This window comes from Phalacrocorax aristotelis, chromosome 2 (genome assembly GCF_949628215.1).
Source record: "Phalacrocorax aristotelis chromosome 2, bGulAri2.1, whole genome shotgun sequence".
Taxonomy (NCBI): Eukaryota; Metazoa; Chordata; class Aves; order Suliformes; family Phalacrocoracidae; genus Phalacrocorax; species Phalacrocorax aristotelis.
In genome coordinates, this window is record NC_134277.1 from 155,411,236 (window position 1) to 155,436,773 (window position 25,538).

A 25,538-nucleotide genomic window follows, 5' to 3' on the forward strand; every position below is an offset into this window, starting at 1 on the left:
ACTTTGTGGTACCTGAGCCGTGCTGCAGCACTCGCTGTACAAGCAGGCAGGTGGGGGGGGGGGGGAAGCAGCATCACAGAGACCTGCCAGCCGCTGCTCAGCTGCCTTGAGGCAAAGTTGGGATTACAATTCAGAGCTCCCAAGTACCGCCCGCTCTGCATTCAGTATGTTTTTCTCTTCCTGAAGTAAAAAATTTCTAGTCAAGCAGGTGCAAAAAATTGAGTTAGAGATGATATCCCAAAGCAAAGGTCCCTCTGTGTGGGGCACTGAGTGTAGTACTTCACTTCCACAAAGCATTTATTTTATTTTTAAATTTGAAATATTTTCCTTTACATCAAAGCATCCATCAATTCAATATTCAGTAAGAAATGCTATCACTGAGGGTAACCCAACAGCATTGCCTTGCACCAGCCAGGACTTGCTGTAATAAGCGTGTTCTATATCTCCATCTCTGGCTGACTACCCTGCAACATGCTCGCTGAAGCTGCAGGAAGCATTGGGAAAATGCTCCTGCTATGGTCCTGTATGGGTACTTCCATATCTGTGCTTCTCTTTGTCCACAATCAGCTTGCAGCATCATTTGAAGTAAAATCCTGCTTTTTATACGAGGTCTCATCAAACATCTTTACTTATTTTCAGCTGGATCATTAACTTGGATGCCTCTGCCTGGTTTTTAACACATGGATCCTTCCCTCAAAAATTACAGTAATCCCACTTCTAGGGTCACCCAGTCACTGAGATAACATGCCAATTTATACATGCTGAGGAGGTGACCTTTTTAAGCTTCTCAGTTTTTCTAACCAAGCACCTCATTCTCTTAAATAATGTTGTTCCAACACTTTGAGGACTCCCCAGCAGCAGATGATTTGTGGTTCAGGTTCTCTGACATACAACAACAAGAATTAACTCCTATGTAGCAGCTTGCATTTGGCAGCAACATGCCCAGTTTGGGACCATTTGGCTCAGTCCAGATCCCACAGAGCAAAAGACACGGGGTCCCTCAGGGTTTCAAAGGTGATTGGGAAAAATATTCTGCACCCATTAGAGAAACACAAAACAAAACACATGGATTATAGTACTTATAATATAAAGTGCTTATAGTAGTTGTGAGGAACCATTTTGTTCAAGGGAGTCTTTCCTTAGATGCACTGGCCCATCTCTATAAATACTGTGTTTTTTATCAGAGCACTTCTCAAACAACATCAAAGGCTCTTGATGTTCTCCCTGTGAGACAGGTAAATGTTTTAAATCCATTAGCTGGACAAGCCACCCAAAGCCTTTATGGATGTGGCAGGAGTCAACATGGAAATAGACTCAATATCTTGACTTTCTCCTTATCCCTTCCCTTCCACTGGAGACCTGACTTAGCCCAGGACTGGTCTGCCTTTTTATGACAGAAAAGGGTCTGAGTCATTTTTTTAACATATTGACTATTGAAAACCTCCCTTCATGTAAGCTTTCTGTTCCTTTACACTCTTAAACGTCCTATGGTTGGTGCTCAGAGAAACACCCCCTTCGTGAATACAAGGGAATTTTCTGTTCAGCCTGAGATTCATAAAAAGAAAACCCCAGCACTTCCTGTTCAGCTGCTCCTGTGGCACACAGCAGTTCGCTGGGCAGGGAGATTACTGCCCTGTGCTGCCTTGCACAGCAGGCACGAAGGCATTGGTGCTGTGGCTGATGGGCTGATGCTCACAGCTCGGCACGCAGGGTCTTTCTGCTGGATGGCAATGGGAGATGCAAAGCACAGTTGGCCTCCGAGCACAGCAGGGAAAAATGAGTTCAGCATATATTACCAGGGATGGGTTTACTAGGGGAGGGAAGAAAAGATTCAAGGCTCAGGGAAATGTAGCCCCCCAGGCAGCAATTTGATATGAATGTTTTGTGATCTGTGATGCCTGGTTGGTGAAGGCAGGGTGCCCATGGCACTGTTTGCTGACGCTTCCCTGTGTTAACACCACAGCAAGAACCAGCCCCCTATGCTTTATGCCACTTTCAATATAATGCTGTTAACCACCTGCTGAAGACAGCTTCAGCTTTGGCCGCCACCTGCCTGAAGCCTGCTATCCAACCCTGGACACCGTGCCCTGCAGGGGGCATTTACTGTGTGCCACAGCAATGGCCAAAATAATTCTGGTGACATTTTTCACTGCCCTTGAGGAGATGGCAGGTAGAGCCCAGGACCCCACTGTGTCTGAGCCAGGATATGTACACAGACAGAGACCGTTTCTGTCCCAAAGAGCTTTTAGTTTCACTAAGACAGGCAGAAGGTGAGGGGAAAGGAATTATCAATGCAAAGGATGTACAGGTAGGAAACATCACCTAGCCCAATTTCAGTAATTCAGCATGTATCTTCTGTAGAGCAACCATCACTTTTTTAGTGATTAATAATGAAAGGAAAGCGTAGTTCCTACAACAAGGCTCTCCATTGTACCACGTGCTTTTCAAACGTGGATTGATTTCAGTGTATATATAGACACATACATGGAGTCTGCTTCTGCCCTACTTGTTGCACAGCAGCTCTAGAAAAGTAAACTTTGGGAAATATGAGCAGAAGTTGCAGGTGGAAACATAGCAACGTGGTCCTTCCTGGCAATGAGAACAGCAGTACCACCCTTGCAGCCTCTCCTTGCTGTTACTACACTTAGTTATAAAACAGTCAGTGGGACTTCTCCTCCATATAAAATCTTGCCAGTCTGGAGGCACACGGACTGAGGAGCAGTGTACATGTTTATATCCACATCTTTCAGCATTAAACCTCCACTTAAAAAAGCCCTCTAGAAAAGGCAAGTATCCATGTAACCTGCAGGCTGATTTACACCTCTTGCACATTGAATCTTGGCTATTAAATCTACAGCCTGGAAACATTTCCTATACAAAATGAAACAATGAAGACACCCATGCTCTCTACTTTCTCTTTTTTCCCAACAGTGTCTCCTCTTTAGGCTGTTTTATCAAGAGCTGGTTTTGTTACCATCCTTTAAAAAAAAAAAAAGAAAAAAAAAAAAGAAAGAAAAATAAAGAAAAAAGTCCTGATTAGGACAGAGCAGCTGTTAAAAGGTTGCCTCAGCTTTTTCTGCTTAAGTACTAACTGGGTGCTCACTACAGAGCCACTGTTTCCAGCTGAGGAAAATGGATGCTTGCTGGCTTGTTTCAGGTCTTATGGGAAGTTTTGTGCGCTTAGAAAGAAACTATATAGCACCCAGATGGTGTAGGTCGTTTGCAGCCTGGCAGGGAGGCTGTCTTTGCAAGGAGAGTTTGGTTGCCTGTCAGGATGCTGGTGAGCAAAACTGATCAGCCACTGGTGGGTACTCACGGTGCTGGTGACTGTCTCTCCCTGACAGCATTTTCCCTGCAGAGCTGCCAATTCAGATTATTCAACTGCAAATTTTAGGGTAAGATAGTGAAACTGTTCCATATTTGTAATGAATAATTTCTGAATTCAGCCTTGCAAGAGACATGGGGTTGAATTTTTTTTTTTTAATTTTTATTTTTTTACCAGGCTGTGAACAACCCTCCACTGAGAGGGCTAATGGGCTGCTCGTGGTGTGTAGGATTTCATCTGGAAACAGTGCATTAAACCTTGCTTTGGTGAAGGTGCTTTGAAGTGGCAGTGTTGTGTGGCATGTCCCAGAGACCACACTCTTCTGCTGTCAGCCAATTCCACCTGGACTAGCTGTGCTATTATATACTATTACACATGTTGCTATACCCTTCCTGAGTGTAGCTCATGCTTTTCACTATAGAAGTTATTAAACTTTTTAGGGCATTAGAAGGCTAAAGCAACAGTAACATCCTGGGGCACAGGCACATCATCACCCAAACCTAAGGCATGTGCTGCTGGTGATTTCTGTTATTGTTATTATTTTTCATGGTGTCTTGTTTGTAGCAGAAACAGAATGAAGATGAGGGAAAGTAGGAAAAGAAATTGAAGAAAAGCACCCCCATAAAAAGCCAGAATAAGAACTTGAGGCTAACTGCAAACTTCAGAAGGGTAAATGGAAAAAAAAAAAAAGCAATTCATTTTCTGTTTCACTGGAGAAATAGAGATTTTGCACAGGCTTTTTAAAGATATAAGATTGTATGAGGTATCTGATTTAATTACTGTTTCTCCTCCTAGAAGAGCTTTGCCCAACCACTCAAGTCAAATGAGTATGATTGGTGCTGGTGAAGGGCAGGGCAGCTTCTGGGCAGCTAGGCTAGAAGCTTGTACCTTGTTGAACGAAGGCAGAGCAAATAGCCCTGACCTGCAGAGGCAGCTGTCTCCCAGAAGTCACCCAAAAGCAATGAAAGGATGCAGAATTATGAACCTGGCTGATAGCTTGGGTTAAGCTGCCTAACATAGTTTCATTTCTCTCCTGCATTTCTCACTCCAGTAAAACTACTAATGCCTCACATGGTACGGGTACTTCATCACGGCAGTGAACTTAATTACGTACCTTGGGAAGAATGAATCCCCCTGCTCTGCTGGGGTTCAAATACTTAATTCTAAAGGTGTCCTTAAAGAGATATTCAGCCTCATGGTAACAGACTATCCTCTCTATAGGTCAGTTCCCATCAGACAAGGTTAAGAACAGCATGAAAATGGTCTTGTGGGAATTGCAGAACAAAAGAGGTCTAGTGCCCCTGTGACCTGTTCTCAGTAAGGACTGGAGTCTGTCCAAGGGGAAATATCAAGGAAGTAGCTGTACGTACAAGACCAGAGGCGAGAGCTGTGAATAATGTAGAAGTTTACTAACTAAAGATAACACACATTAAGCCTTTTAAATGGGGAGATGGGAGGGGTAGAAGGGGGAACCACAATCCAGAGCCCTGTACAATGGGCTGCAATAGAGACAAGTCAGGAAAGTTATGGGTGGAAAAAGTGATGAAATAGAGAAAAAGAAATTATGTTCTTATTAAACAATAACTGGGTATAAATACATGAATACTTCATATAGACCTATTTTTCCAGAGAGTGGTTGCTCAGCCTGTCTGAAATGTAAACCTTTTCAAGGTGTCTTTGTGGGTGTGAAAATCTTGGTGCCCTTTTAGCTTGGAGATGTTGCTTGAGGTCAGCATATGGCTTGATGGCTTGCCTCCACAGGTGACTGCAGAGCAAGAGGAGTTAGTGTTTGCACAGGGATAAGTCTTTGTTCTTGTTCAGTGTTTACCAGTGAGACTAACCAGGCACCATATTTGCTACCAGCAAGTAGCAAACTTAAATGCAGTCTTAAATGCAAATATGAGCTTGGAGAGCCTGTTCCTGATATAAAAGGTAGTGACTAGAAGAAAAACAGCAGGATGGAGCCCTCAGCAGTGCCACCTCAGGCCCACAGGTGTGTCTAATACCCTCAGGGAATTCTTCCAAGGTTTGAATTAAATTCAGCTAATTATATTTAAAGATGTCTTCCTGAAGGAAAAAAAAAAGTCCTTTAATGTTTAACTGCTCCTGACAGACACAATTATTATTGTTGGAATTTATCTATTCCATGCTGCCTTGTGCTTTCTTTAAGCATTTCTACCTGCACAAAAGCAAGGGAAGACTTTCTGAGACCAGCAGGTGATGTCTCAAGCTTGCTGTGGAGGGAGAAAAGGACTCTGAGAGGTGCAGGAATGGGAGAAAAGAACTCCCTGTGTGTAATAACTACATTCTTTATTTTGTGGGCGTATGTTAGTATTTAGTAGACCTGTTACCCAGCTCTTGTGCATTGACATAAGAAAAGTCGTTGAATATGACTACTGATTTGCACCTGTTCAGGAAGTGGCTTCTCCTCTGTCATGACTCATGACGTGTAAGGGTGCTAAACGTGTCAATAAAAAGTAATTGCTTTTCTGCAGAAGGGACAGGATTTGAAAGAACCAAGGCTGTATGTGCCTGGGTAAATGGCCAGTGTTTGCAGAGGTCCCGTGCTGTGATGTTGCTGTCTCTGAAGCCTTCTCAGACCTTTGGATTTTAAGATAGTTTGTGGCAGAATTGTACACAATTCAAAAGTTCAAACTATATGTTGTTCAGAGGGTGTTTGGATATACCTCGTATTTCTTCTTCCAGATCATCTTTTAGTCATTCTGCATAAAGAGCCTCTAGGGAAATAATATTTTTTTCATTAGAACGCTAAAAACATAGAAGCAACCAGGACAAGATGTAAGGTCTCTGTTACCCCACTGTACACCATGCTTCTGCCTCCCAAAAGCAGCCAAGGTACTTGGGAATAGAATCTGTGAAACAGGTATGAGAGAGTGATCCTGCCCTTAGCAGTTACATGCAGTTAGGAAGTTTGAGCTGGACAGATATTGGACACTCTGGCCAGGAACCCCATAAATTTACCTGAAATCTCTTTGAATTCCTTGGTCTCAGCAACCACCCTTGCAATGTATCTTATGATTTATGGGTCTTACTGGAGAACATTCCTGCTCATTTGTTTTAAACTTGTTGCCTGATGTCATTGAGTGCTCCTGTTTTGTGGTCTGAGGACTGAAACCGAGACACTCCTCTATTTATCTCTCCATGTCACTCATTATTTTATAGCTCATTTCCAAACACCACTTCAGCTGCAGTTAGACAACACAGTAAATCCAGGTACTTCTCAAGAACATGGTGATCACATGACACCATGCTAATTGATCATGAACTCACCTTCCTGTTCAAGTGTGTTCCAAGAACGGATTAGTTTTTTCACTATGATGCTTTATGTTGGATTAGGTATAATTCTGGCAAAAGCTTGAGTTGTGTGCTTTGATTATTCTGACAGAAATGTGAGAACGAACCCATACCTGGTTCAAATCCAGCGTGACTGCCAGGTGACCCAGCCATATCTGGTATTTATGATCAGTGAACTATGAGAACATGAGCAATACTCTATGAGGTCACATCAAGTATCTATCTGGCAAGATGCTCTGTCTTCAGCAGTGACAAAAGGAGATGATATTCAGGGAGAGCATGTGAGCCTGGCCACTTTCTGTAGTCCATTCCCCCTAGCATCCAGGAAATTTTTATCATGAGTGTTAATGGATACATCCCTGTCTGGTCCTTTTAATATTTTTAGACGTGTTTCATCAAGTGCATCCTCATTCTAGTGTCATGGGTTTTGCTGACTAACAAGCAGTTCTGCTTTCATCTTATTAATGAGCTTAAATTTATAAACTTTGATCCTATTCCCACTTAGTCATCCCTTCTCCAGAAGAAGAGTCCAAATTGTTTCAGTTTCTCATCAGGTGGCTTCTCCCACCCTTTTCTGTGCCTCTTCTAACCCTGTTATATTTCTTGAGATATGGAGACCAGACTTGCACACAGTATTTGAGATATCAACCTGAATTATTCTGTGATCCTCTCTTATGATCCCGTGTGGGTTCACTAATGCTTTAGGGCAAAATGACACCCAGTGGCTTCTTCCCAATATCCATCCTGATGATACCTAGCACTGTGTTGGCTTTTTGACCGATGATGCACACTGAGCTGCTGACTTCAGAGACTACCAGTGATGACCCCGGTACCATCTCCTTAAGTTCGATTGCCATTTCCAAGTTCAGCACTTCTCAGGCATGTTTGATTATTTTCACCTCAGTGCACTACCTTAAAAACACAGTCTATCATCTCTTTTCCAGGCTGAGTAGACTCCGCCAGGAGCCATTACCCTCCTCTGACCACACTTACCAGTGTTTTCTGCACATTGCTGAGTTCTGTGCTCTTTTCAAGAGGAGCCAATTGGAGCAACAAGCAGTAGTCAAAATACAGTCATTTAGTGGCATATGATGTTCCCTGCCATAATTTTATCTCATTTCTTACACTTCCTAATGGTTGATTTCAGTTTCTGACTGCTGCAGTGCAATAAACGGAAGTTTTATAGAGAATTATCCACAAAGACAGCAGAATTTCTTTCCTGAGTTCTAACAGCTATTTTGAACATACAGGTTTAGCATATAACTAACATGAACCACCATATTGTGACCTTGCAATTTTGTTTTCCTATTGCTGATGAGATATTAATATTTGAGGCAAGGCATATAATGTCGTAGTGTCACATAGATGCAAAAACCACCAAGCTTCAGAACTGATACCTCTGTGTGCCACAGCTGGTTTTTAAATAGCAGCTTGTCATATAGGATTGTGTATTCACCTTCCTGAGGAGCTGAAGCGTTTCCACTGCAAATCCTTGGACCTGTCAAAACAGCAGAACCAGTGGGAAATCAGGAAAAATGGAAACAAGTCAAGGCAGCTAGTAAGAGCTCCAGGCTGTGAAAGGACCACAGCAGAAATAATGGTTTTTGGATAAAGGGAGTCTCATTACTGAGTCAGAATAAAGTATCTGACAATATACTGTATGAAGCAAATCTGCACTGGCAAAGGAGATAAATTAAATAAATAAACAGAAAAAAAAATCTTTCCTTAACTTCTGTAATCTTGAGAAAAGAAGGCATGAAATGAGTACATCCTCAACCATTCATTAAGGTGTTCCTTGCTTTCCAACTGACCAAGTACACAGAAGTTATTTTATTCAGCCCTCTTTGACAATTAAATATAATGCAACAAATTTCTTCCCTGGGACTTCATTTATTATCACAAATGGCATACTAGTTTAAAAAAAATGTTTCTGAATTAACCAGTTATGCTCACATTATAGCTTTAGATTGATTAGGCTTTTTATTGTCAAGGTCCATCTTTGCATTGTAATTATGCTTTACTTTTTAGAATAAGTGGTTTAAATTATGAGAGAATTTACTTTTCCTTTCGATTTCCTTGAATAGTACATATTGTGGAAGTGATAAAATGAGCCAAGAATCTTTCTTACTTTTTTGCATTTGGAAAGGAAAGAGAAAACATTTTTATCACCTAGGGAATTATGTTCTTTTTGCTTGTGCTTTTTAATGAAAATTAGAACTAATCCTCTAGAGATAAATTTTCACCTCGTGCGCTACTGGTTGATGTACTGCAAAACTCTGGAAAATTAAGTTTTATTGAAGGAGGAAGAATTTTAAGGATCTGCAAAAAAAATACAAGCCACCTTACAAAATCCAGATAACAAAATGCAAAGATATAGACCCACCTAACATATTTTACATTCATGTGCAGAAAGGCTGAAGGCTGTTTTCCCTCTTTCTTCAGTTTCTAACGCTTTCTCAGCCAAGGCAATCACTGTACCCATAGCTTTACAATCCTTAGGCACTGGAGTTGGCTCAGATCTGAGCTGCACAAACCTTTGATCATCCCCAAATGAAATAATTCTAATGGTGCCAAAAGGTTTGCTGAGACTGCTGCTTCCAGGGAAAAAGAGACTTGAGGGGAAAAGGGGGGGCAGCTGCTCCAATAAGGATTTTCTGCTGCCAGGAGCACATTGACAGCTCACCTACCCTGTCCTCGTGAAGACTTCTGGGTGGTCTTGGGAGATGCACTGGATAAAAAGGGTTTGTTTCTGTGTGTGCACTCCATGTTTCCAAGGATCCTCAACTCCCACCTCCTTGGTTTCATTCGTCTGTGCCCACTGTGAGTGGTTCAAATGCGAGCATTAGGGAAGGGCATCCCAAGGCTCATGGCTACAAAAACGGGCTTTGACAAGCATCTCTGTCTAATGCAGGTTAAGTCCAAGACTGGGTTTTGTTTGAACAAGAAAGCTGCACTAAGAGGAGGCCTTTTAGAAGGGTACAGAAGGTCCTTCCTCAAGCTATACAGCCCTGTGTTTACATGGCTCAGGTTGTTCTTCTGACTTTATAACCAATGGAGAAGTGATTTCTGCCATCCTACAGTAAATGTCTAGAGTGAGTCAGAAAACTTGCACCCTAGAAGTGCCCATTTGTCTCTGGATTATATGTGACTGTTCCCACAAGCAAGAAGCTATTCTCATACATCAATTCTCTGAGCACACAGACTTCTGGAAGGATTTTGCTGGAAGAAGAAACTAAGTTTAAACAATGTGAAAAAACTCCAAGGAGATTCAGTATTTAGTAAGGTCACTTGAACTCTCTTGCTGACAACTCCAAAGTGCCTTTTTTTTGCCAGCTGTCCTTTAAACTAGACTGCAAATTGCAATTATTGGATATCTGAGAGAACGTTATGCAGTGCAAGAAGTGATCATGAAGCCTCTGTGATGATGGGACAGCTTAAATGAAAAAGAAAGGGCATGAAAGGAATTTTTGGAAAGGTAACAAAGCTGGAATGTGGGAAGCTGCCATGAATAAGTCTTGACGAGAGTAGAATACAGTTTGAATCTTTTTCAGAGAGCATGAAAATTAAGTCAGAGACCCAGTGGACCTGTGGCATTGACAACGGGAAATGAACCCTTGCATTTACAGATTTCTGGTGCAAATCTGATACAGTCTGAATGTAGTCAAATGTTGTGGTATGGTTGGTGTCCCACTCATAAACTATTTGTATCAGGGAAATCTCAATGAATCAGAGTCATAAACTAGGAGCTGCATTGTCACTGTACCTATGCAGAAGAAAAAATGTTGTCCTTACTCCAGAGTCTTTCACTATCCCCATGTGGAAGGAGCTGGGAGACTCAGTCCTTTTTGAACTAAGCAATATTCTTGATTAGCTGAGATGGCTTATTTTTTAATTGCTTCCAATCAAGGCACTTACAATGGGAAACCTCCACGATAAGCATGTTAGTAGCCTGTAGGAACTCTTTCTTCCACATTCTCTTTGAACATGAATTTGTTTTACTGTATCTTGAATTAGCTTGTTGGCTCCAAGAAGGAACAAAATCCTTATCTGTATTTGTGTATCATGTAGCATATTAGGACTAAATTGTCACTGGAGTTTGTCAGTACTACCACAATACTAACAATCTCCAACCTCACCATGGTTCACAGATGAAAGACTTTTTCTGTACTGCAAAGGGTCTGCACCCCAAGTATCTCCTGATTTCCCAGGTTCTTGCAGTGCCATGTTTGTGCCTTGTGGACAGCCAGGAGGTCCTGCGAGGAGCACAGGAGACAATTCCTCACAACATATCTGGGGTCTACCCAGAGGTGGCATACAGTTTCATGCCAGTCTTAGGGATAAGAGATGGGTGTGAATAACTGGGGACATTATCAAATTTGGTGAAACCATGTGGAAGCCTGAAACTTTCCATCCTTGGCAACATTTTCCTGTGAAAGTTTTGACAATCTTGGGGAGAGAGGAAGGAGTAACTTGAGTTTATGTCAAAGCTGCAGTGAAAAGAAACTTTCTTTGTGGAAATTTGAAGAAAGTACTATTTTCTTTTCTTTCCAAGAGAACAAACTTTCTATTACAAAAAGAGTTTTCACAGAACATTTTTAAGAAGCCTAAATGATTTTATTAAGCATTGTGGATGTTATCCTTGTGCACGATATTTGGAGCATGTACACTGTCACTGGATGACAGGCAGTTTATATATCAAAGTGATGGAACCTCTCTGTTGTGAAGGACTGATACCTTCAGTTCCCTGAAAACCTCATTTACGTAGCTTACACCTTTAGAGAGAAGATTGTCTCTGGCAAATCCCATGTATAATGAACGCTGCCCTGCCATCTTGGTGAACAATCTCATGCTCTTCCCCTTTCCCATAGATGAGCCTTGCAGGTAGCTTGTGCTTGCTGCCTCTCTGGTGCTTTTGAGGGACACTTTTCTGCATGGTCACAGTTGCCCTTGGCCAAGGTAACTGGTGGGGCCATGGGTGCAGGAGAGCTCCGGTGCACCATGATGCCTTTCTGGGCCTGAACTTCCACAGACTAAAAAGCTGAGATTGAAATCTGGTTTGCCTGAAAGATATATTTTGCTGTTGGCACCTATGGAGTTATGACAAGCTTGGCTGTTCCTCTTTCTGTCACTCCATGGCACCTTCTGCAGTTCTGTCTTTAAGCAGTTTTGGTGCTATGTAAACACAAAAATCATGGAAGATGATGTGCTTTCCAGATCAGGCTTTTTAATGGCCTTTTCCTCCCGTTGTCCTCTGAATCCTGCTTTGCTTGAGCCATTTTTGTCTTGGTACTACATTTCCACTCACACAGGTTTTGGCATTCTTTGGCTCATGGAAGTTGTGCATTTTCTGTGGTTGTGCCCAGCATTGCTGACATCCATCTTGGGCCTGGCCAGTAAACTTAATTTGCTTGCTCTGAATACAACTTTTAAATGTTATCAGCTTCCCTTTCCAGTTTGCAGTAACTTTTCCTCTACAGCTAAATGCACCGTTGAATTTGCAGGTGATTTCAGATGTTTAAGCACTGATTGCGATCAGGTTTGCTTAGCTTTTAGGTGCCTGCTTGTTTGAGCTAGTTGGGCTGTGTGTTTCCCCATGTAAGTTTTTATTCCTACAGCAATTTAGGCAAATGAGTCCTCTGATGATAGGGGGAAACAGTGTGCTGAATGTTTATCACTGCATGCTTGTGGCCAACAGAGAACCTGAAAAATGTTGCCATTATCACAGAATCAGAGAATGGCAGGGGTTGGAAGGGACCTCTGGAGACTGTCTTGCCCAACCCCCCTGCTTGAGCAGGGACACCCAGAGCAGGGGGCACAGGACCACCTCCAGGTGGGTTTTGAATGTCTCCAGGGAAGGGACTCCACAGCCTCCCTGGGCAGCCTGTGCCACTGTCACCCTCACAAGAAAGAAGTTTTTTCTCATATTGAGGTGGAACTTCCTGTGTTCCAATTTGTGCCCATTGCCCCTTGTCCTGTCGTTGGGCACTAATTAAAAGAGCCTAGTCCCATCGTCCTGACACCCACCCTTTAGATATTTATAGGTATTGATGAAATCCCCCTTCAGTCTCTTCTTCTCCAGGCTGAACAAACCCAGGTCTCTCAGCCTTTCCTCATAAGGGAGATGCTCCAGTCCCCTGATCATCTTTGTAGCTCTCCACTGGACTTGCTGAAGCAGTTCCCTGTCCTTCTTAAACTGGAGGGCCCAAAACTGGACACAGTACTCCAAATGTGGTCTCAGTAGGGCAGAGTAGAGGGGGAGGATAACCTCCCTTGATCTGCTGGCCACACTCCTTTTAATGCAGCCCAGGATGCCATTGGCCTTCTTGGCCACAAGGGCACATTGCTGGCTCAGGGTCAGCTTGCTGCCCCCAGCACTCTCACGTCCTTCTCAGTGGAGTCGCTTTCCCGTAGTTCAACCCCCAACCTGTACTGGTACATGGCGTTGTTCCTCCCCAGGTGCAGGACCTTGCCCTTGCTCTTGTTGAATTTCATGAGGTTCCCCTTGGCCCGACTCTCCAGCCTGTCCAGGTCTCGCTGGGTGGCAGCACAGCCTTCTGGTGTATCAGCCGCTCCTCCCAGCTTGGTGTCATCAGCGAACTTGCTGAGGTTACACTCTATCCCATCATCCAGGTCATCACTCTCACCACTTGGTTTGTTTGTCAGTAAAGTTAATAACACAAAATTCTCCGGCAGCTTAGGTTGTTTCTCCCTCTGAAATATGCGGCATATTTGTTTCCTCGGAAAAACTGTAGTATGAAATCATGCCCACAGAGAGCTCCTCTTGAACCAATGTGACCAACAATTGGGAAAATAGTACACAGCAATATACTAATAAAAGTAGAGTTCTAGGTGGGTTGAAATCCACCACTGCTCACAAATTTGTGTGGGATTTGCTGAATGTTTCAGGTCTCAAAATGAGGTGGAAAGAAGTATATTTTCAAAATATAAACCCATGTAATTTCGACGTTTCAAAATGAAGTGTTTCAGATATGCTGAAATGTTTTTCATGGCATTTCAAATTGACAAGGACCAAATTGCCCGCAAACAGAACCACATATTTCACTATTGTATAATATGAAATCTGAACTATGTTGATTTCAGCAAACAGGTAAGATCTGCAACAATGGGATTTACATTTTCACCATCAAATAAAACCAAGTGAATTGTTTGCAATGACTTTGGATTTCTGAGTATAAGTCAGGTTGGTCTGGTTAATCCGAAATTTTAAGTCCATGGGCTTTTATTTAATGAAAATAGCCTCTCAAGCTTGGTTTGGTTCTACTGATTTATTTTCCTGTCTTTTCTTTTTTTAATTTTATTTCAGGCATTCAAAGCCAAAAGCCTATTATTGCCCCCTCCTATTCCAAGCACTGTCCAGTTTATCATTAAGGAAGACCTTTTGTGTATGTTTCCTGCATTACTGTGACTGTTTTACCAGACCTTGACTGGCAGCAAAAAAAGATATGTGCAGGCTCTAAGGGTCATTATTAAACCCTGGTTCAAGTCTCCAGAAAGCTTCAGAAACCTGGAAAAATTAAATTGCATGCTCCAGTGCTCAGAGATTTGATTTCCACTCCCCAAACCCCTCTTTGATGATGAATCATGCGCCTTAAAAAAACACATTTTGTAAGAGGAAGAAAAGATAAGAAACCCATGAAGATAAATGAAAAACAGCCAGTCCTCTCCCAAAGCATAAGGATAACTGTGCTAAATTCCCCACTTTAATATCTCAGAGAAGCAATTGCAGGACAGCTGGCTGCTTCCCACCCCTCCTCCAAAATCTTGGGTTGAAAGGGGCTCTCTGAGCACAGTTTTAATGCTGTAAATGGTGTTTCTCTTCCACATTGCTGAGAATGGATGCTGTGCTGAGCACTGCTCAGGGGTAAGAGGGAGAATTTCCATCACCTTCCCACAGCTTTCCTTCACTGCAGTGTATCAGCTCCTGCCTTGGCTCTAGGGTATGGCAGAGCAGAAGCTGGAGCAGTAGCTCAGGTGTGAATTTGAGACTGTTAAAGTTATTAGTCTTGTAGTCATACTTTGTTCTGTACTTGCAAAATGTCAGAACAGCATCGGTGCCCTACTGCAGGACCAGTGCTCCCTGACCCCGAGATGGGGCAAACAAAGAATTTGGTGGGCTGAGGCTGGCTTGCAACCAAGAAGGAGGGACTGTTGGCTAAGGGGGGAAAAAGGATGCCCTTTGTTGAGGGGAACACACGGTATGACATTTGTAGAGATATTTCCTTTCACCCTCCTCTTTAAAACCAACTCTACAAAGCACAACTGCTCTTTCTCTCTACTCTCTCTACTCACTGAAAAGCTGAAGGACCAATGGAAGAGTAAAATAGGAAAAGGACAACCAGCACAGACTTCTGAACAGACACCTTGGGCCTGTACTGTCACTGGGAAAGGTGCTGTATCTTAGCTCAGCAGCTGTACTCCCACCTGTCTCGGGACTATGGGCAGTTTTGCCATCAGTTTCCCAAGAAGCAGGACTGCACCATGGGCCCTTACTGAATGTCTTGACATATTTTATCTGTGATGGCAACCAGACTGGGGCCATGCTTCCCTGCCTATGTCTCACCCCATGAATGTACCTCGTTCCTGGATGACTATGGTAGGCTCCTGGCAAGTTGTGGCTAAAACTGAGTTGAATGCAAGGAACAAGAAACCCTAATGAGGCTATAAAGCCACTTCAGCCAGGCATGATCTGAAAAATTACCTCACCAAGCTTTAACTGGGTTGATTAATTTTAAGATGGATGCATTCCCTAATCCAGTATAGGAAGAAGAGGGAGGCAGAAAAGCCCCATGCAGTGGTAGCTGGGGTTGATGCTGGGCTGAAGCATCTCTGTAACAGAGCTTGAGGAGAAACCCTTGTCCAGTCCTGTTCATGGCTTTGCTGCTGGAAGGGAGCATATTAGTTTCCTTGGAATTAACTAAATAAATGGCAAAAGCTGTTGTGCTATATGTGCCACTGATACGGCGGGTGTTGTCACCAAGGACGTTTACACAAATGCTTTCATGTTTATCTTAATTCACTGGAAAACTGCTTTTGATCTGGAACCTGTAATCTGTGAGAAGCTTTTATCTCTGGTCTTGTCACAGGCATAAGAATTATGTGTGTGAGAAGTCAGTAGATTGGAAACTTATCTTGGATTTCCTTTTTTTTTTTTTGACTCTTGCTGTCTTGGTTTGAAAAGAAGTTTTGGCTCTTCTCTCAGTATGTTTGCCTGTACAGGACCAAAGTTTAAAAATAAACAAAATTAAATTAAGCATAAACCCAGAGCTTTCTCTTGTCTGCTTTCAGTAAAAGTAAGATCAGAATATAATGATCTCACTTGGAAAACAAAACTCCTTAACAGCTCCTTGAGTTAAATTAGAGCCCAGCACAGAAAAGGGCTTGAAAATATTGCACCAATCACTTTTCTTTACTTTTTCAGAAAGGGGCTTTTTGCTGGCATGAAGCTGAAGAAGAAGAAAAAAGGCGAGAAAGGGTTGACTATTGCAAACAAAGATGCACTGGGTAAGTCCTCATAAATCAATATTACAACTAGGAAGAGCAGGTGGGGGATTATATTATATCTGATTTCTTGTGAACTCATTTGAATTATGTCTTGGGGCTTAGTATTGATAAAATGGGCAGTAAACTCCTTACCACTCCCAAGTAAACAGAGAGCTAATTCTTTTTGCTTTAACTGTTTCATTAAGTCCACCTTCAGATTCTGTGAACTCAGACTGCTGTATCTGGTAAAGTAAAACAAAAATATTAGCCTGACTTTTACTATAGAGAGATGACACATTTTTGAAAGTTTTTTTTTCCCTGCTTTAGAAATAGATCATCCATTACAGGTGTGTAATTCCTCCAGAAGACCTGCTTCTTCTAGAAACCATAAGAACACAACCTGAATAGGCTCTGATGGCTGGATGGGCTGGCTTGATAAAGCTGGGAACTTTACTTAGTAGCAATTCTCCTCTTAAATGTACGGCAGCTATTTAATTTTATTTTGATTTTTATTTTTAATAATTATTTTTAACAAATATGCATACATCCATAAGACAGGCAGAGTCTCCTATTTCTTTCTCTTAAGACATAATTGATTTCCAAGCTAAGGATACATTCCCCTGCACATCCTACCACTGTCATTTTTCTCCTATCACCACAGTCCTGCCATCACCAAACCCTGTAGTTCAGCCACAACAAAGTCTTCACCTTCTATAGCTTTGTTTTGCAGTTTCATGTCTCAAATTTCAGGGAATTTTTAAAACATGGACTATTATGTGTTTAGTGCAGCCCTTGAAGTACAGTGTTGCAATAAGCCAGCCATGTGTGTTTTGAATCACTGTTGGGTAGAAACAAGAATACATATTTTGTGCCACAAGCAATTATTTAGCTAAAAGCCACTACTTTTAAAATTATTCTCCTCTCGTCCTTACAGCAAGGGGTTTGGGCTTTGGAACAGAGAAAACTAAAGACCATTAAACTTCTTACAATTACAGACATGTTGGAGTTTATCTTATGCTCCATGAAATATACAACGCTCTACAAGATGACACTATATTGTAGTTTGCTTCATTCTTCCATGTGAGCATTCAGATCTTTGTTTATTTCAAATGATTGTGTCTGAACCACTGGATAGATTGGGGTTCTTATGCTGCATCTTAACCTGTTTTGTTAGCGTCTTTGCTGCTGAAGAGTTTGAACTAGCAAAGATACAGCAATCACTGGTTCTGTCTTGTCTTGACTGGGATTTGGGCTTAGGACATCTACTGGGGAAGTGTGCAGTAGGGGAATGTTGTCACTTACTGAACCATTTGCATTTTCTGTCACTGGATCCATACAGGGGAATAATTCATGCTGGTCGGTTATGCATAACATACATATGGTCTTTGAAGGGAAAAAAGGATAGTGATTCAGATATTAAAATGTCAGAAAAATGGAGCTGTAAAGGGAAAGAAGCATTGCAAAGAGTCTACATCTCAATAGAAATAACATGGAACTCACAAAAAGTGGTCCTGGCAGGGCATCATGCTGACACACGCCTGTCCCCCAACCAGGGGGAAGTGTTATGTGCTTTAGCCTCAGAGCAAACAATACAGACTATTACAAGCCCGTAGTCAAACAGCATGCTCTAGAGTAAATAGGATATGGAGGACAGTCATAGGAACTTGGTGCTACAGATGCAAAACTATGAATAGACGCCTTTGCCTCAGGGGCTGAAAATCAGGCTATTCCTACAGGGATACAGAAAGGCGTTCACCTTCCCTGTGGCCTAGGGAGGTTGGACAAGAGCCAGAGGGGCAGTCAAGGAGCATATATGTTATATGAGGTTGCTACTGAAGTAACCTTCATTGAGCGTGTGTTACATGAGATTGCTAATGGAGGAACATTCATGGAGCTGGCTCATGCCTGGCTGCCTTGCAACGTGAACTGAAGTTGTGTCTGGCTGTACCTGTCTGGTGGTTTGCTTTGGAGTAGGGAAGCTGGAAGCCAGCTGAAAAAAGAACATTTGGACTTGTTGAGAACTATCCAAGTGAGTTTTACTGTACAATGGAATGACCTTTGCTGCCATCACCAGTTTCTAAACACCCCTCAAGTGACCATGCCTTTGCAAAGAGACAAGGAAGCACTATTACAACCCTTTGTCTAGTTTGTAGTGGGAGCACAGTGTAGAGTACTTGCAGAAAATGCACTTGGATGTGTGTCCTTTCATTTGATGCAACGTCATCCATAAGGTCTCCTAAGCTCCTGGGTGCTGTTGGGCAAGTCATCTTTACTCTTGCAGGTACCACTTGACACCTTCTACACCAGAAATAACTCACGTCCATAGTCACTGAACATTTTTTGCTTATAAATGTACTTATTGGAATGAACTACAGGCACCCAAATTTAAAAATTTCACCTAAAACACATGGCTTCATTCCCAAGACAGGTGTTGTTGAACTCGGACATGTTTGGCAAGAGGCGGAGATGCTGGTAGTACTTCTGTTGGACTAGGAGGGCAAAGCAGAGCAGTGTTGGAAGGGCTTCTCTGGCCAAATGTAGATGTGTACATCTGAGCTAGTTGCTAAGATTCTCTTTATGGCCAGGGAGAAAAATAAGCACTTCTGGAAGCTATTTGTCTCATCTGAATATAACTTCCTACAAGACATCCCATGAATCATGCTCTTCAACTCTCTTTTCCTGTCCTTGATCCTCCAGTTCATCATCTCTGCAAAGGGGAAAGGTGAGAAATGATTTCTAAGCTAGGCTCTGCTTTGGTTGCTTAGAAGGGTCTGAAGTGTCTCAAAGTGTTATGACAAACCATGGAGGGCAGACTCACTGCTGCAAAATAATACGTGCAGAACCCATCAGTAATCTGTCCCACTGTCTTTGATGTGATGGGGCAGTCAGATGTGACTAGTATGCATGTGCCTGTTGTGAGGGCACATGGGGTGAAGAGAGCAGTTACAGCCACAATTTATATGGTATATGATTTTGCACAGGAGGGGAGCTGCTGTAATCAATGCTGCTTAAAAAAAACACTACTGTATCTCTAATTGTGATACCCAAATAAAAAAAATATTCAGTTCATGCTGATGAATTCACTGCTTTGCTCTAAGTTAGCTTTTTGCTAGTAGAAATCAGAGGTGGGTTTTACTTTCTTGATTGTTCTCTTCATCAGGTGATCATGATGAAAGTGCAGATCTTCACCGTGACACTCTTGGAAAACAAGAAGAGGGAGAGGAAGACCTAATGAACAGTGATGCATTGTCTAATGTTTTTGGATCCTTAAGCCCAAAGAGGAAAAGGTGCTCCTTGGTGTACCTTACCTAACATCCCCCAAAACACCTTTTCCATCCTTCTTGGGAATGGCATTGCCCTAGGACAACACATCTGCTGACAGAAAATCCATTTGCTGACTGCAGTGATCCCTTCACTCCTGCTCTCCCACATGACAGAGTGGGATGTACTTGTCAGCAAAATCTTACCATCTCAAGACAGATTGTCACCAGATGCTATCCAGTGCAGGTAGAGACTGAAATGGATGCTGAGAGTACCTCAACTGTGCTAATGAACTCTGCTAATAAAAATGAGCCAAAGAGGACAGCAATCTCTATAGCCAAGAGAGCTTGTATCCTTGTATAGCCTTGTGTAGTTGTTTTGTTTTTCACACGGGAAAGGCATGGAGTGAGGTTTGATGGGATCACAAGTGAAATAATTCCCATGTATGGCAGGTAGCTGCACTGGTCTGTGTGGATGCAAAACATTTCCCTATTACCAAGTATATGAGAAAGACAAAGATGGTCTCTGCTGATGAAATCAAGCCTAACAGTTCACGAAAAAGCTGCCTGCCATAGGCATTTAGCATAAGCATAGCTTGCTTGGTGAGGAGAAGTTTTTACAACATGTGTCCAAGTACCAGCTCCTGCCTAGAGATGCCTAATGACCTGTTTTGTCACTTAAACAGGGCAAAGCTGGTGACCAGAATTCATGAAGAGGAGATGAAATCCCAGAACTACCAGGTGAGCAGGGAGTGATGGCCCTTATGCACCTGGGAAATCCCCAGGCAGGCTGGACCTGAGCCTAAGAGTGCACGTGGTGTCCTTGTGCCCCACAGATTGCCATCACCATCATCGAGGCCAGGCACCTGGCGGGTGATAAGATTGACCCTGTGGTGATCATCGAGATAGGTGATGAGAAAAAACAAACAACAGTAAAGGAAGGCACAAACTCCCCTTTCTACAATGAGGTAGGTGCTTTCTCTTGAAGGTATTTTCTTCCATGGCTCTGGGTGGCCTCCACTGCTTGGTAGCTCAAAAGGGGATGAACCAGGTTTGTAACACCTACATGTCTGTGCAGGGAGGTCTGTCCAGGAGCTGTCTGAGTTTCAGGCTTGGCACCAGTAATAGCTCCCTTGGGTTTAGCTCTATTTGCTCTTTCTCTTCTTAAGGTCTGCCCATCCCGTTCCCCACTCCCTCCACCGCATCCTGCCCTACTACCACTGCCTCTGCATTTTTTCAGATGATCAGTTTGGGAGCTTTTTCTAAACTCCCCTCACCCCCACCCCCACCCCCCACCCCCCCACCTGCCTTTTCTACCATTTCTCTGTTTCAGCATTTCCTTGACATGTGTTTGTCCTAGCTGGTGACAAATGAGACCAAAACAATTCACAAAACCACCCGGTCCTTTTGTTTTCCTTGTGCCTCATGTCCCTTTTGAACAATAACCTCTCATGTGGAGTGAGGGCCACAGGCATCTGTGAAGGGCAGTGCTGTGCAGCCATGCAAGGAGGAGAGTATAAAACAGGTCTGGGCCATGACAGAGACGAGAGGGGGAGGCACCACCACTGCGCCCCAGCTCCCCCAGTGTCTCAGTGGGGCTCTGTGTGGTAACCCAGAAAGATAAAGCATGCTGCTGACAGCGCTGGCTAGCAGCACAAGGACGATTCTGATCTGCTGTCCCCTTTTCCCACAGTACTTTGTGTTTGATTTCGTTGGACCGCAGGTGTTCCTGTTCGACAAAATAATCAACATCTCTGTAAGTACCCAGGAACGCTTAGCACAGTAAAAGCCATTGCTGTTTGTGTAACTTCAGCTCTAAATATTTCTTCTTAATGCAAGTACCAAGACTGCATTTCATAAAATCAGCATGACGTATAGGAAAGAAAAAGGATAGGGGAGAGGAAAAGGAGGAAAGGCAGCTGGCAGTGATTTGAGGGAACACAACTCTAAAGGAAGGTTAAGTGTGCATTTTCAGGGATACTCATTGTGGGCTTGGCAATCTGCAAGGTAGAATGAGAAAATTCAGCTTAGTTAACTGTTGTCAGCATTGTCTTCATCCCTCTAATTTTCATGTTGCTACTTGTTTCAAATTACTGAGTTGAAACTTCTGGTTTATCTCAATTCCTAGATACAACTGTTTCTAACTGAACTATCCAAGTACCTTACCCTCAGCAGCGGCTCTTGGGCTGTCTGGGAGCATCAGTGACTGGTTGCTATTAGCATGGGAGTGGGCTCCTAGCAGTCAGTGCTGCTCCCACTGCTTGCTGCAAGTAAAGTCCTGGCGAAGCTATGTTGACATCTCAGAACAGCCCTGACAGAAGACACACATGCTCTTTGACTTGGGACATTAGATAATGATTTGCAGTTTGGAAGGCCACGTCTACAGCCATGCTAATTATCTTACCTGAAGCTCCTGAAGTTCGTCACCACATTTAGCAAAGCTGCTAAGAAAGGAAGGAAGATCTCATGAGACTCTGGACAGTGCTGTATTTGTATTAGAAATATCACAAGCTGTGCCCTTCATGAGCTTTTTTTTTTTTTTTTGCATTTCTATTGCCAAAAGTCCCACCACTTGGACAGAGAAATGAGCTGTGTGTTGTTGCCCCAGGAAAGGTTCTTTTTCCCTGAAGTGCTTTGTCCATTTCAAAAAAGTACACCAGGGTACAGTACCAAGGGCCTGTGCTGGTTGTGTTTGACAGAGACAGGCAGTGCTCAGGAGCTATAGGAAACAGCAAAACCTCTTAGAGATGTTCACTGTGTACCTGTTTTCTGAGCTGCCAATAAAGTGACTTTTCCCAGCTACAGAAATAAAAGGTGTTCATTTACACATGGCCAGCTGAACAACTAGGTTCTCAATGCTGGTAGTAAATTAACAGTCTGAATCCTAAGCTCCAGTTCAAATCCACTGTACCACATGCACAGCTCAAATATATGAAATTCATACACACATAAGGTATCTGCAGATCTGACCTTCATTTATCCCTGAGGACAGAGTTTACTACAGCTGACAATGGCCCATCTTTTGCGTGGGTGTAGATATCGTCTTGCTGTTATGACTTACATTACAGTGTGATATAACACACATATGTTTCTGACATGGTTAGTATCTGCTAACCAGGTATCAATATGAGCTACTGCTGCTTGGGGTTGCATAGTTATTTTTATCCAAGATATGGGCAGTCTTTCCAATCTCACATTCTTTTGATAAGGATTCCATATATTTGGTGGTGGAGGGAAGAGTGACAACTTTCCAAGCGTGTTGGGGTGTGGGCAAATGTGTCGCTGTTACCTGCTGTAGATCTGCATAGTTTCATCAGGCTCAGCAAACTTATTTGATTTATAGCTGGTGAAGGTGCAACACTGAGAAATTGAAGGTCTTCTAGATAGGAAAGACTTCTTTAAAAAAAGAAAAACCAAACTAGCCCAGTGCAATGCTATGTATGCTACTGAAAACAGAGATTCATTACCTTGCAACATAGTTCTGGAGAATGCAATATATCAGGGGAATAGAAACAAATAGAGGAAATGTGTGTGCTGGTAGTGAAGGAAACCCTTGGGGATGGAAAATTTCACAGCACTTGCTTAGCATGAATCTCTCTTAAGGAGAAACAAAGATTGGCAGCCTCCATTACCAGCAATCATTCAAGCACTGATTTTGATTAATCTGTGAAATGAACTTATCTGCATATGGAAGCTCAAGGGAAACAAAAACCAGTTGTGCTATTGTCCAACAGTTCAGCAGTTAGTCTAGCAGTATTCAAACCCTGCATTTGAGGGGAAAGTGAAATTTTTGATTTTTCAGCCACCTGCTAATTAATAGATCTTTTTCTTCATTAATATATTCCAGTGAATTCCAGCAACCTTGTAGTAATACTGTGGTAAAACTGAGATGCCCCTTTTATGTTAAACCTGTGTCTCCAGTACAGAAATACTCCCCAGTTTAATACTGTACATTCTTGCCCTCATTCAGAAAATCTGAAGAAAATCCTTCAATCATATAGAGTCAATCCCTTGTGAAAAGGCACAAACCTTTAACTAGATATGACGTAGATGCAATGCTCCCTCTCAGAGACGAGGTGTTTGCTACAAGCTTCATGCTCACCTGCGTTATTATATTAGAAAAAATACACTTGAAAGAAAAGTACCAGGAAAGGTGCATTTAATAGAAGCAGTGAATTATTTCCTCAGCAGTTAAAAGCAACATGTGTTGGGAGCGGAAACCCCCATCTTTTCAGGGAACAGGGGACATTTACCCAAGGGCACCACATTTCACACAGCAAATCTCAAGGAAGGAGAAGTGAGGTTTACACATTTAATGCTTTCTGAACATGCTGTCATGCCCTGGAGAGAAAATGCAAAGAGCAATTAGACACCACCATCTTGGACTAACCACATATCTTCCTCTTGTTTCTGGATCTTAAAGAAACTTTTTTTTTTTTTTTCTGGCTACAGAAAGGCTACAGCCTTCTTATCCCTTCAGCCCATTCTGTGTTGGATCAGTTGATTTGGGCAAGCTCCTATTTCCATGTAGTTCCTCCAAAGCTGTAATTTTGCCTGGCTTCAGGATGAAACCCACCAGTTTCCATGGCATGTTCCCTCCCCTCATGTGCCCTAATCCAACCTCATAGGAGCAAGGGTCTAATGCTATGATAGGACCTGGCAGCTTCAGGGATTGAGGAAAAGCAGCACCAGTGCATGCAGTGTTGGCTTCATACTGGCTCCTCTCCCACATGAAGGTTGCTTAATTTTTTAGCTTTAATAGTAGAGTGAAATAAAATTGCTTCTTTGTCTGATGTGGATTTTTCAGCCCTAGAAATTCCTTCAGTGTTGAAGTGAGGGCTTACCAAGGACTGAGTGTGTTCCCTAAATCACAGGAGCACAGTTGCCCCAGGCAGCTTTAACAGGGAATGACTTTATGCTGCAAAATTCTGGTAGATGTTGATGAAGGTGTCAGTGATCTTTACTTTGGAACATGTGTCTCCTGGTCTTAAAGAAAAACGCACAGAATGAAGTCACATGACAAATCCAATGCAAAATCAGAGACATCTTGTATCCCTATCTAGGATGTGTAGGTCCAAAGCTAGGGTATGATGTCTTACAGAGTCCTACAATGCTCTCAGAGCCTTGGTTGTTTAGCTCCAAGATTTAGATTTAGCTTCTGTGGACTTGAATCCCATGGACTTAGTTTCTCTTTGCAATTTGGCCAAGGTGTCCCAGACAATTTACCCTGATTTCAGAAGCTTTTCCACAACCCAGGAATAAGTTTTAACATTTTAAGCTATTCTGAAAACAGGTGAGATACATTTTTTGGGAAATACAGTTCTAGAGCAAATCTTTCCTTTACTTATTAAATTGTCTTTATCTCAAAAACAACAAAGAAAAAGGACTGTTGTGGTTTAACCCCAGCTGCCAGCTCAGCCCCATGAAGCTGCTTGTTCACTCCCTGCACCCTGGTGGGATGGGGGAGAGAATCAGAAGAGTAAAAGTGAGAAAACTCGTGGGTTGAGATAAAGACATTTTAATAGGTAAAACAAAAGCTGCGTGTGCAAGCAAAACAAACCGAGGAATTCATTCACTACTTCCCTCCGGCAGGCAGGTGTTCAGCCATCTCCAGGAAAGCAGGGCTCCATCCCACGTAATGGTTACTTGGGAAGACAAAATACCATCACTCCAAATGTCCCCCCCTTCCTTCTTCTTCCCCCAGCTTTATATGCTGAAATATGACATCCTATGGTGTGGAATATCCCTTTGGTCAGCTGGGGTCAGCTGTCCCAGCCGTGTCCCCTCCCAACTCCTTGTGCACCGCCAGCCACTCACTGGTGGGGTGGGGTGAGAGGCAGAACTTGACTCTGTGTAAGCCCTGCCTAGTAGTAAAGAAAACATCCCTGTGTTACCAAGACTGTTTCCAGCACAAATCCAAAACATAGTCCTGTACAAGTTACTATGGAAAAAATTAACTCTATACCAGCCAAAACCAGCACATTCTGCACCCTTCTTCCATACCATATGAGGTCATGCTGAACAAAAAACCTGGGGGTTCGGCCACTGGGACACGTCCGCTACTTGGGAAGTGGCTGGGCATTGGTGAGTGGGTAGTGAGCAATTGAATTGTGCATCGCTTGTTTTGTATATTCTTT

General features: G+C 42.7%; 1 protein-coding gene across 1 annotated transcript in view; it reads left to right on the top strand.

The window, feature by feature from the left end:
- The window catches only part of FER1L6 (fer-1 like family member 6), a 101,102-nt gene that overhangs the window by 12,013 nt on the left and 63,551 nt on the right, over window positions 1-25,538 (top strand). Inside the window, exons 2-6 of the mRNA XM_075085760.1 lie at window positions 16,080-16,162; window positions 19,302-19,428; window positions 20,088-20,142; window positions 20,238-20,369; window positions 21,095-21,157. Coding sequence (XP_074941861.1) covers window positions 16,080-16,162; window positions 19,302-19,428; window positions 20,088-20,142; window positions 20,238-20,369; window positions 21,095-21,157 — 460 coding nt within the window. The remainder of the gene's footprint in view (window positions 1-16,079; window positions 16,163-19,301; window positions 19,429-20,087; window positions 20,143-20,237; window positions 20,370-21,094; window positions 21,158-25,538) is intronic.